Source organism: Lepidothrix coronata, unplaced genomic scaffold, assembly GCF_001604755.1.
Source record: "Lepidothrix coronata isolate B3197 unplaced genomic scaffold, Lepidothrix_coronata-1.0 Scaffold17, whole genome shotgun sequence".
Taxonomy (NCBI): domain Eukaryota; kingdom Metazoa; phylum Chordata; class Aves; order Passeriformes; family Pipridae; genus Lepidothrix; species Lepidothrix coronata.
Window position 1 is genome coordinate 7,835,833 of NW_016690197.1, and position 12,209 is coordinate 7,848,041.

The following is a 12,209-nucleotide window of genomic DNA, read 5'->3' on the forward strand; positions in this document are numbered from 1 at the left end:
TGATACAAAGATGCCAAGGACTCTGCTAGTCAAGCACTTACATTGAGGGGTTGCTGTGTCCAGGAAGGCTATTGCTCACTAGTATTCACTTGCTGCTCGGAATTTCCCTTTCAAGCTGTAACTAATGCAACACAGATCTTTTCTGTAGTGCCTCTGACTCAGTCCCTCATGAGTATGCTTGTTCATTTGGCTTTGTCTTCTTACTGTCTTAAGTCATGTGAGTGCCTAAAAGGCAGGGAGCATTGATTCTCACCTGTACCTCAGTCAAAGAGTTTCTTAGGTGCAGTCCTGTAATAGCATACCTTGATTTAACACATCTTGATGGAAGTTCCTAAGTTGTGAACCCATTGCAGTGTTTGGCAGCCATGCAGTGGTGAGAGGCTTGGCCATGTCATCTTGCACGTCACAATTGTGTACAAGTGGAACAAACTTCCCTGCCTGATTTAGTTAGGGTATGTTCTTGATCTGTTCTTGATCTTCTGCTGTTCCTGTTTTTCAGCAACGATCCACTGTCGCATCGATGATGCACAGGCAGGAGACTGTGGAATGCTTGAGAAAGTTCAATGCTAGAAGAAAGCTAAAGGTAAGTACATCTTAATTTGCCTTAAGTTTGTTTTTAATTTTCTGAATTTGAGGTTAGTGCCTTCCTACCAACAGTGTCTTTTTTCATTGCTAGTGCATTTTTAGAGAAGTACCTTATGTGATCCCCCAGTAGGGACTACTGAAGTAGTGTATTGAGGAGCTAGGTAGTTTCTTTCTCCAAAGCTGCAAGCTTCCCATGCCTCTTCTGCTACATATTCACCCCTTCTACTTTCTGCCAGAGAGTTGAAATAGAGCAGCTAGTCCTGGGCCTTTTGGTTCTGAACACTTTTTGCCTTCCAGTACTGGTGTTACCAGTTGCCTGTAGCTGGGGCAGAGCCTCTGCCATCTGCCATTTGAAAGCAAGGAAGCAGCTATATGTCTAAGCATAACTCTTAGTGCCATTTTAGATTTCCTAGGCTATCCTGTCTGGCATTTAGCTGCCATTCTAGAAAGGCAGGACTCAGAGTGGTCCCATGTCAGGCCCAACCAGCCACACATGGGAATCCTGGATACACTAGGACTTTTCAGGGTAGCATTGGTATATCTCTGCATTGGCACCTGATGCACTGTGTTCTCCATGGGTCAGCCCAGCCCCTTTCTCAAGTGACACTCTGTTATCCCTGCTTTCTCTTCCCTACAGGGTGCAATCCTCACAACAATGCTTGTGTCTCGGAATTTTTCAGGTAAGTTCTCAATGTTCCCATCCCTTCCTTGGTTTTGTTTTGTGTGAGGGAATTGGAGTATATTTTAACCATTTGGGGGTTGAGTAGGAGGGGAGGAAACATGCTTTCAGTTCATCATAGTGTAAAGGTGGTCACTTTGCCTTGGCTGGTGACCACTGTAAAACAGGAAATTATTTGTTTGTGGAGGAGCATATGGTGCTGTAGTATGGTACAGAACAGAAATGAAGTCAGCCGCCACAATCCTCTCATGATATTTTGTTAGCAGATTACTTTTGGGAAATTCTAGCTGGCATTCTTAGCTTTCCCATCATAAACCAGTAGTCAAGAACTCTTATTAGGTGTGTCCTTTAGACCTGAACCAGGGACAGGAAAGTAATATTGGTGAGAATAGGGACAGGAGCTATTTGGATATTGTATTACTTTGACTCATCAAAAATGGGTCTGAGGCATCTAGCTATTAGAGTTTTCCTTCTCGGAGCCTCAGAAGTGGTTTTCATCCTTTTAAATTTAATAGCTGGTAGTCTGGCTCCCACCCAACTGCATTACGTAGTGCATTTACTGAAAATGCAAATCTCAACATGCAAATTCATGCTTTTTGGAAGATGATTGTCTTGGCTCGGCACATTTAGGTGACACAGTCTTATCTGTGTTCATTTCCATTTGGGTGGAAAACCTCTATTTGCAAGTGCTTTTCATTTATAGGATTGTTTGCATTCATTACCCTCCTCGCAATTTTTTTTCCTCTTTCTAGAGGGCAATCATGAATGCATGAGTCAGATTTTTTTTGCACCTGACTACAGTTACTTTCAAGTGAAACTCTGCTATATGGATTCTAAGTGATGATGAATGAAATGGAAGTGTATTAATTTCATCTAGCCATTTACAAATGGTAGATACCAATACTTATATTCTGGGTAGTGTTACAATAAACCTGTAATTGCAATGAAAACCCCTGTGAAATGATCATTCCAGCATTCAAAGTGCACATTCATGTATACATTCTTTGTGAAATCAAGGCAGGGTTTTTAGCCTCCTGTATGGTGATTTAAAAAAAAAAAAATCAAATTATGTGAAACCGTGCTACAATTAAGGGACATCCCTCAGCAACTTCAGAACTTTTTTTTGCTTGGTTCTTGCTTTGAGGTGAACCTGTGCCACTATGTCAGCATTACTTGCTGCTACAGTGATTTCTCTTTACTGCATTTCTCATAGTTTGGCCTTAAAGAGACAGAATGATTTTCTCCATTCATCTGTCCCAAGATTGTGCTATTACAGGACTTAAAAATTATATACTCTTTTCTGAGATTGATTCTGAAATAACTGAGGAGCTATGGGACAATGACAGGGCTTCCACAGGACTGTACAAAGCTGAACATTTTCTTGGGCTTTATGCTGGTAAGAACAATTTTTGATCTATTTACACAACTAGTTTTTACTTCACTTAATTGATGATTATGAAATAGAATGGGGTTTGATTATTTTTTTTAAACAGAAATTTTAGGTTAATTTTTAGTCTGCAAATGTTGTCATTTCTAATGAAGCTGCAGAAGTGCTTGGGTATGAAAATCTCCTGTGGCCCAGATTTTGACTACATGAAATGCCGGAGAGAAGGGTTCTCCTTAATGGTCTGTGACTCTATACATCCACTTAATCCCTGAGCTAGTATGGAGGAGAAAAAGGCTTGCTCTACTCAATCTTCTCTGTCTCGAGGGCTGAAACTGCTGGACCCACTTCAGCTAACAGCTGAAGCAAAGGAAATCCTCGGTGGCCCACAGTGAGCACAGGGTTCTCAGTGTCAGTGAGTTCTGCTTTGAATATAAACTGTGGTCCCAAGTGTGAGACATTCAGATAAACTGTCCAGAAAGAGATGTCATGAATTTAGATGCAAAGCCTTTATAGTCTCTGTGGAGAATAGCAATTCTTTATGTTTTTATGTGTTTTTTAAATGGGGAAGTCATCTATTCCTATTCTTTGCAGGACTGTGTGTAATATGAGCTTGACTTCTTTTAAAACTGTAATTACTTTTTAATTTATTTAGATTTTTCTAAGTTGCTGTAGTTGAAATACATACATCTGCTGGAATTGAAGAATAAGTGCATGCTAACTAAAAATAAAAAGTTAGGAAGTCCATGTGGGAACTTTGGGTAGAGCTCAGACTTTCCCTGTCGTGACAGGTTATCTAACTGCCCTTGGAAAGTTCTGAGATAGCACTTGTTTCTTTCCCTAAAGCCCTTAAGGGGTTTTTATTTTCTCTAATTGGGTGACACTATTCTCTGGGCCTTTAAAAGCCCCATTCCCAGCAGACAGGAAACTAAATTTATGAAGAGAGAAGCTTCTTCCTGTCTGGGGATGAGATCTCCTAAAAGCTTGTTTCACAGATGTTTTGAACTGAGAGGAAAATGAAGGCTCATGTGACCCCAGTACCAATTAATTAGGCGCGATAGTACTGTCTGCAGGAAATATGAGAAGACTCCTGTAATCCTGTTGTCCTTACTATCTCCTGTGTTGCAGTTGTAAAATGGAGTTCCTTCACTGGACAGTGTGGTTTTAGCCTGTGACAAGTTGTATGCTTAAAGAGTCTGTAGCGGTATTCTTTTTCTTTTTAGCCCATAAAGAAAATCTTACTTTTTACAAAGAAAAAAAAAAGTTTTTTTCTGTTATGAGTAATTTGTTGCTTGCTAGGTGCCTTTTGCCCCAGGCCAGTTAACCTAAAGATAAAGGAATGTTATCTGGCTCCTTTCCCAAGTTATGATATGTTCAACAGTTGAATATTGTCTGTTTGTGATTCTTGTTAAAGATTGTGTCTCAGGCCAGCTGTAGGCTATTTGTTAAAAACAGGTACAGTTGTACTCCTTTCAGTATAAGTCAGGAAGTTGAAATCTGGTTATAATAAGAGATTTGTAGCTTCTCTCCACACTCTGGTTGACATTCGCTCAGCTGTGAGAGAGAACTTTGTGATCTAAATTTCCCTGTAGGATTGTTGAGGTCACACCAGGGTATACACAGGATTATTTGGGTGCTTACTCGTGGCTTCTGATGTTCGGATGACCCAAGCAAACACTGATCTGAATTCACTGACAGAATACGGAAGTACAGTCGGGTAAACCAACAGATTAGATCATATGCATGAAACTCCTAAACCATTTTCTGAGAAGTAAATGTAAATTTATTACTAGGAAAAAGTAGACAGGGTTTTCAGAGTCTCCTGCAATATTTAAGGATCTGGGCTCAATTAGGTAAAACTCTCTAAGTAAGTCTGCTATAAGCTGAGTGAAAGGATGGAAAAAATTGCTCTTCATCTTAGGAGCAGCCATCTTCACAAAGCAAAGTTGTGAAGCTTCACTGCTGAAGTTGTGGACTTCAGTATGTGACTTCCATTTGCAGCTTGCCAGAGTGACATGGATTTCATTACTGTGTTTAAATGTTTATCACTATGACCAGAGAGTCTAGTTTATCATTAAAATTGGATGTAAATTATTCTAATAATTCCTTCTACTTTTATCTTCCTCTCCCTAAAGTTCAGGAGAGTTCTGGGGTGTGTGCACGGGAGGCCTTTTGTGTTTCTCTTCAGAGATTAACTGGAGGGTGTCTTGTTAAGCCAGGAACAGAACTGTGTTTTTAAGTTGCTGGGTTAGCAGCATGTGCTTTTGTATTGCTTAATTCTAGAGGAACTCTTAACTCACCGAGAAGAGGGAATTTAATCCCTTTGACAGGTAGAAGAAGTGGGAAGGATGAAGAAAATTAATACTAGTATCTCATGCCTGGAAAACTGCAGAGCATGGGTATGAGATCATTTCCTGAACAGTAAAGAACCTGCCTTCATGTGTCCTTGAATTTTTTTCCTCCTGTTGTCTCTTAGCTAATCTGCCTGTCTTCTAAAATTATTATTGTTACAGGAAGTCTTGTCTGTTGCTTGTGTAGAAATTCCACTAGCATCCCCTTTAATTTCTGTCTTATAACATGTACAGGTTGACCTGTGGGGAAACCTGCATGTTTCCCTTTTGTTTGAGGCGTCTACAGTCAACTTTGTGAGTGAATGCATTTCATGGGCTCTCCAGGTCCTTCTAAACCACAGTATGATGCATGAACTAAATACAACACAGACCAAGTTTCTTTCTACAACACTGGGGTGCTGACAGACTTGTGGGAGAGCAATGTGTGCTGTGCAGAGGTACAATCAGGGAAGGAGGCTGGATAGGCAGGCTGCACCAGGAGACACTGGATCAGCATTACATAGTGCTGCACAGGACTCTCAGCTGAAGTTGCTTTCATGTCGTAGAACATGAGTTTAGCTGTCTTCTGTCCACAAAGACAAATGTAGAGTTCTGGGAAAACTGCAGAAAGTGTGAAAAATGTTGCTTCCCTGCTTGTCTGGGTCATTCCCAGAACATATGGTGGTACTGTTTCACTTCTCTGATGTTCGGGGATTTTTTCACTCTGAGGATGTTCCATTTGCCACATTTGTTGAGTTGTAGAATCCTTTACGCCTTCCAAAGTGTTGTAAGGCTGTAACAGTTTCTTGTTTTCAGCAGTTGTTGTGAGAGATGCCTTGATGTATGTGTGGTATAAACGCTGGACCTCTTTTGACCCCATAGTCACGTTGTTCTCCTTCTCACTTTCATGTAGAGTCAACCTGATCTTCGTTGTGCCTTGAAGGTGGCAAGAACTTATTTGTTAGATGCAATCTTACTATGCTTTAGTATGTGCACACTCAGCAAAGAGTCTGTTGCAGGGTAAATCAGTTGCTTGAGTCACTTTGCCCACCTTCATGTGTGCACTTGGGAACACTGTGCATGATTTTTTTCCAGTGTTCTTGGCTTCTGAGAACTGGAATGAAAACAAAATCATAATCTAGTTTTATACTTGCATTAGAGAGTAGAATTAGGAAAATAATTCAAATATTCTAACAAGCTTGTATGGGATACCACCTCTTTGCTGTGAGGAGATGCTGTAGTCATTTGCATCAGCTCAGCTAATATTGTCTAGTTAATCCATGTCTGTAGGGTCTTATGGTAGGGAAAGCAGGGTGGAAAATGCTGTTGATACAAAATTTGACAGTTGCTTAGGTATTGCTAAAACCTTTTCTGCCTAATGTTGCTGCTTCTAGAGAGACTAAGCGCTCTGTGCATGAGTTGGTCAGTATGTCTTTGGGAGTGAAGCATTTCAACAGGCATGTGAGCACTGTCTTAGGATTTGCCTTTTCTTTAAGTCTCATTTTTGCTGGACCTCAAATCCAGGTCAAGTACCCAGACCTTTATGCTTCCCAGCAGCTGCTTAGGAGAGCTGTATCAGTGTGCTGGTCCAGTAGTTGTCTAGCATGCTGTTTATGGAAGTTGAAACAACTGAATATGTTCTTCATAAGTAGGCAAGATATATCTGTTGAGATTGTAGATGGGATCTTACTGTTGACAGTCGTTGTTAATGTACCACTTTGCTGTAGTAGATGGAGCAGCTCCTTCATCACTCCCAAGTGTGTCTTCTGCCAGGGATTTGTTGTGGGCTCTCTGTGTGCACTTATCATGCTCTCAGTTTCATTGGTAGTGCCAGTTGTTCAAGTTGAGCACAGCAGACCATCTTTATATTTCAGTGAAGAAATTCAGCTTAGTTCTGGTCTCTTTTGTCATTCTCTCCTTTTTTTTAACAGTTATCAGATGCTGACTTTTGCACTTTCTCAGTCTCTTCCTTTTAGCTATCCAGCTATCCCCAGGGTAACTGTGTATAGCAGTAATTAGGAGGCCACTGCATTATCAGTGCCTCCTTTATAAGCCATGTCTGTTATGTGAATGGCTGCACCTTCAACCTTTATCCTGTTGCAAAGATCTAACAGATTTCTTTAGCTTTTTCCTCTGTAACTGCTGACACTTCTGGATGGGGTCACAGTGTATGAATGGAGGACTGAAACAAAGGAGCTCTAAATTATCATTTCAGACTTGGTTTTCCTGAGATAGTGAAACCGGGAGCATTTTTTGCCTAAATAAGTGAACAGTAGATAGGCTGGATGACCCTGTGCTATCAGGATGGATTTGATGAGTGATTTGGTCTGTTTTCCATGTCTCTTGCTGTTAGAGAGGAATTAACAGGATGGTTGTCCTTCTGAAGTTTTGTGCATTTCTGAGGGAAGTGGGGAGAGAGAAAGAAGTCTTGAAACCAAAATCTGACCTACTTCTGCTTCTCTCCACAGCTGCCAAAAGCCTGCTGAACAAGAAGTCAGATGGAGTGAAGGTAAGTTCTTGCTTTCCCATTTTACTGTCTCTCCCACTATCTGAACAGAAGGCAGCCACTTTCTCTGTTGCCCATTCTCTTCCAGGGTAAAACCACAGCCCTGTCCTGTGGCTGGGATTGCTATAATCACTGTATTGTTATGGAGCCCCATGTAGGATCTTATTGTTCCTTACATTTACCTTATACATCATACAACTAGCTAAGTGCACTATTGTAACAGCAGGAATTCTTTTTCCCCTTTCTATATGGAGAACTGGTCAGTGCTGTGGATTAGAAAGACCAAGGACTTGCTCAGTTGTGACACATGCCTCTGACTAGTCTGTTCTGTTCAGTGCAGAATGCTTCTGAATATGGATATTGTCAGTGACTGATGATACCCAGCAGACCCCATGGAAGTTTCTTCATCAATCCACTTGGACAGATGCTGGGAAGAGGGGTCAGGAAGGAGGAGGCTCCCAGTGTTCATGTTTGGACAGAATGGAAACTGAGTATTGTATTAAGGGTTCAGTTTGTGTGCCTGAAGCTGAGGCACTCCTGTTCCTTTCTGAGGGGAATTATTTTTTCCCACTCTGATGTCACTCTTTGTGTTGCATGGTCATTGTTTAATTCTGGAGGTCAAACAGACCATTGCTGAGGCTGGATGCTGTTGCAGGCAGTAGCCTTTTACCATCTGGTGCTGGCATAGAGATAGTTACAGGCTACAGCACTGTCCTCCCCTAACTGTTCCAAAGGCAAGTTGTTCTCCACATGGAAAAGAAGGGCTGGGTTTACTAGCTTGCATTTTCATTTGAAGTCCAAACCTTTCTCTACAGCTCTTATGGGAACAGTTCTTCTGGTTTAACACTATGGACAGTCTTCATTCTCCCCATGCTGGGGGTCTGACATGCACACTGCATGACCAGCACACTTGTTCTCTCCTGCTGTCTTAGCCCTTTTTCACTTTATGAGGCTTTGTTTCCAGAGGGCTCACAGTACAAGCAGGCTGCTGGAAAAAGAGGTGTTTCCAGAGGACTAGTGTTTATTTTGGAGACTGCTCTAGTAAAACATGTATTCTTGCAGTCCTGCAGTGTTCTGCCCTATTTACACCCAAGGTCTGGGCTGTTTATTTTGACCAAAATGCCCTGTGGAACTGCTGTTCTTGCCCTAGGATGCTTGTCTTTGAAATGTGCCTGCAAGAGTGAGCTTTTGTGCCATTGCACAAGCCTGCCTCTTGTACAGATATGCACTGAACACATGCACAGTAATACAGCAAGTATGTTAGAGTTGTTGCATCTGTTGATATTGAAAACATTACAGTCAAATCCCAGTGGAATAAGAATGGGCTATCCCAAATGTTGTGAACTGAGAACCAGCGGGTGCTTGCTTCAAAATCCCAGTGAGGCAGTGGAGAAGCAACAGAAAAAGCAGCAAGTATTAACACATCTACATAGTTTTGTTACCTATCTAGAAAAAAAAAAACTTTCTTCTCAGGATTCTTGATTTCCAACAGGCTTTCAGGGAGTGCCATATCTTGGGTTAAAATCTTGCAAAAATGAACAAAGGATATGCCCACAGATTTTGAGGCACAATTTCTTGGTCATGTATTTACAAGGAGACCCTGTATGTTGGAGGCTTCCAGCTCCATAGAAAGCTTGTGGTGTTTGGTTCATGGAGTACATGGTGTCTTCCTCCATGAAAAGGATAAATCTGGATTTACTTCTCTTCAGCTCTTCACAGGATACGTTGTTCCTCATATTTATAACTGAATACTTGTGATAAAGTGTAAGTAAAGGCAGATTAGAGAGCATAGCATTTTCTGTACATGGTGAATGAGGTTGCCCTCTGGAAACCTTTTCTCTGCTTCTGCATGACACTGGAGACTTTAAGTCAAGAGTCTGCATGCAACTTCCTTGCTCCAAAGTGTTAGAGCAGTCTGGCTTTGCAGTATGAACCCCAATGTTGTCCATGAGGGGCATTGCTCACATTCAACCTGGGTTGAGGGCCCTCAGGAGAGGTGTTTGTTTCCCATTTTCCCCAAATGGTGTCTATCTTTGGAGGTGGATTTTGAGTCCCCATTTCTCTAAGTGTTAAAACTCAGAAATAAATCAGATATTTCTCATTGAAGCTCCTGTTTTGCGTTACTCTTTTGCTCAATAATACAGACTTTTAAAAGTACAGACTGCTTTTCCCCAGTGCTAAGGTCGGACAAGATAGAGAACAGGTCTGTGTGTGTTTGTAGTACATCCTTAACACTTGTGTTGTAGGATTTCTGTGGCTACATGCTTACCTCTTTACTTGCCCCTGCTGTCCAAATGTGTGGTGCTGCATCCCGTTAGTCAGGCCATGGAAGTGTAGCTTTTATCACGTCCATTCGCCTATTGGAGCAGTACTGGCGCACTTGGCTGCTGTGCAGCAGTCTCTGTGTTGGTCACTGTCTGGTTGTTGGCCTCACCATTGTGACCAGCATGCTTGCCATGTGCCGCTCCTTTATGCAGGAAACTTGTAATTTTACCTCCATTCATCTTCTCACCCTGTGCAGTTCTGACAAACACTTGTGCCAGTGTTTGGTTGAGTTAAGAGCATCTGGTCTTACATTAGTTGTAGCAAACAATGATTTTCTGCCCATTGCAGTAGTGCAGAGCACAAATACTGTGACTTGAACACTGACTAGATTTTCAGCTTTGTGGTATCCTTTTCACTCCCACTTCCTATGTAAATAATTCTATATCAGATGTAGGTTTAGAACAAGCATTGCGTGCTGTATTTTTAACTGTAGTCTGCTGCTGACCACATGCCATGTGGTTAGGCTGTTTCTTGTGCTTCTTCCAGATAAGAAGACTGGTTTGTTTGGTGGTTGAGTTTTTTGTTTGTTTGTCTCTTACAGCCTTCTTGGAAATGAACTCCTTATGGAGTTTTGAAAGAAAATACTTCAGTTTCTTCATTGGTTTTATCTGATCCAGAGTGACTATGCTCCATGAGACTCTTGTCACAGTAGATAAGAATGGAAAGGGTATTTTTTCGACAAATGGATTATTATACTAGTGTAAAATTAATGACTGTAAAGACATTGAGGAAAAAACCATCACCAGTTTGTCTTAATTTACTTTCTGCTCAATGTAACTTTCCCATCCTTTTGGCTGGTATTCAGAGCTGCCTGTGCTAGAATTCTGCATTATTTGACAAGTACAATAGGAATTTCTATTACATAGTAGTATGCAAGCTTGAGTGAGACCTATACATCTTTCTCATGCTTTCTTCCCAAGAACTCCTTGAAAACTGTATTAGTAAATATCTGATGGAAGGTGTAGCAGGTAGTTGCTGATTTAGCATAAATGAGAGAGAGCAATGATTTATTAGTCATATGTGGTGGTGGTATGAGCATCTAGTATGAGTTGTGTTGAGCTGATGTGTAAAAAAAAAAAAAAAAGGCACAGTTTTTGTTTCCGTAGGAATTGGCTTTAATCCTTTGCTGAATGAAGTTTAGCACTAAAGCAATTAGGATGCATGCATTTTACTTGCATCAGACCATTTTGGAAGGGAGTAGAGGAAGCTTAAATCAGGAGGGGAAGATGGGAAAGAAACACTTTTTAATTCCAATATAGGTGTGTCCACACGGATGTTATTTTGATAAATTTCCATGTATATGACCCTGTCCTCTAGCAAATTCCTTTCCAAAATCTATTTGAAGCATTCCTGGTTTTCATTTTGCAGTGTTGCTTCTATTTCAAGTACTAATTCTGCTAATTGGTAGATATTTCATCAGCTTGGCACTTGAGAACTTTTCCATTATCTTAAATAATGAATGATTTAAACTGCCTTGAATCTTAAATTCTGCCTGCTCAACAAACCTGTGTAGTGCTGCACTAACTTTCTTCAAGCAGAATTTGGATCCAAGCTGATGGAGTAGCAACAGGAAGGCCCAGGTTTTATCCCCAAGGAACATGCTTTTCAGCTTTCAAATCCAGAAAGTGAGGCTAGAAGATACTGATTGACGAGTTGCAGAGCCATGTAACATACCACATATCTCGTGGCCACCACTGTAGGTCCCAGGTATTTTTTTTTAAGATTCTAAATTTATGAGCAACATTGTGCAGCTACCATTTTAGAGTTTACTTTAGATAGCTTCATCTCAAATTTACTTGCTTTCTTGTTCCCCTTTCTGCTTGTAATCTGGACTTGCCATCTACTGCAAGGTGAGAAAGGGGTTAAGGAGTGGGCTGGGGCAAACACCTGGATGAAGATTAAGGACACTTTATGCTGAATGTCCTTTCTCTTACCTTGTCAGGGTCTGGGCTCCCTGTAGTTAGTGTTACAGTCCTGCTGTTGATTTTTTTCTGTCTCTGGGTAGCACTTCAAACAGTTGTGTTCCCTTTTTTCCAAAGGGGTGTTTTGCTTCCTACTGATATCAGAAGCTATGTGTGCTTCCAGTTCTAGCAGGGCCTGTCAGATCCGTCTCTATAATCAGAATTTGTTAATGCTCAAAGTGGTATTTTTAGTTAAGTATGTAATTGTAAGTGTTTTTAAATTGGTCCTTTTCTAAGCTCTTTGTTAGTGTCTTCTTTTTTTTTTCTTTCCTGTTTACTTCTGACCACTTTGGTTTGTGATTAAGATATATAGAAGTATAACAATAATATTTTTCAGGCCCACTGTGACACCATGTAAATAGCAAATTGTGGAGAATGCTGTGGAATGCAGGAGATTTTAACAGCGTTCACTTGCAATGCTCTGCAAAATCTGTTGATT

General features: G+C 40.9%; 1 protein-coding gene across 12 annotated transcripts in view; it reads left to right on the plus strand.

The window, feature by feature from the left end:
- CAMK2G (calcium/calmodulin dependent protein kinase II gamma) overlaps window positions 1-12,209 on the plus strand; it is a 117,554-nt gene that overhangs the window by 81,641 nt on the left and 23,704 nt on the right. For all 12 annotated transcript variants that reach the window (XM_017806894.1, XM_017806882.1, XM_017806887.1 and 9 more), the window contains exons 11-13: window positions 500-583; window positions 1,223-1,265; window positions 7,447-7,487. In XM_017806894.1, the coding sequence (XP_017662383.1) occupies window positions 500-583; window positions 1,223-1,265; window positions 7,447-7,487 (168 nt within the window). The remainder of the gene's footprint in view (window positions 1-499; window positions 584-1,222; window positions 1,266-7,446; window positions 7,488-12,209) is intronic.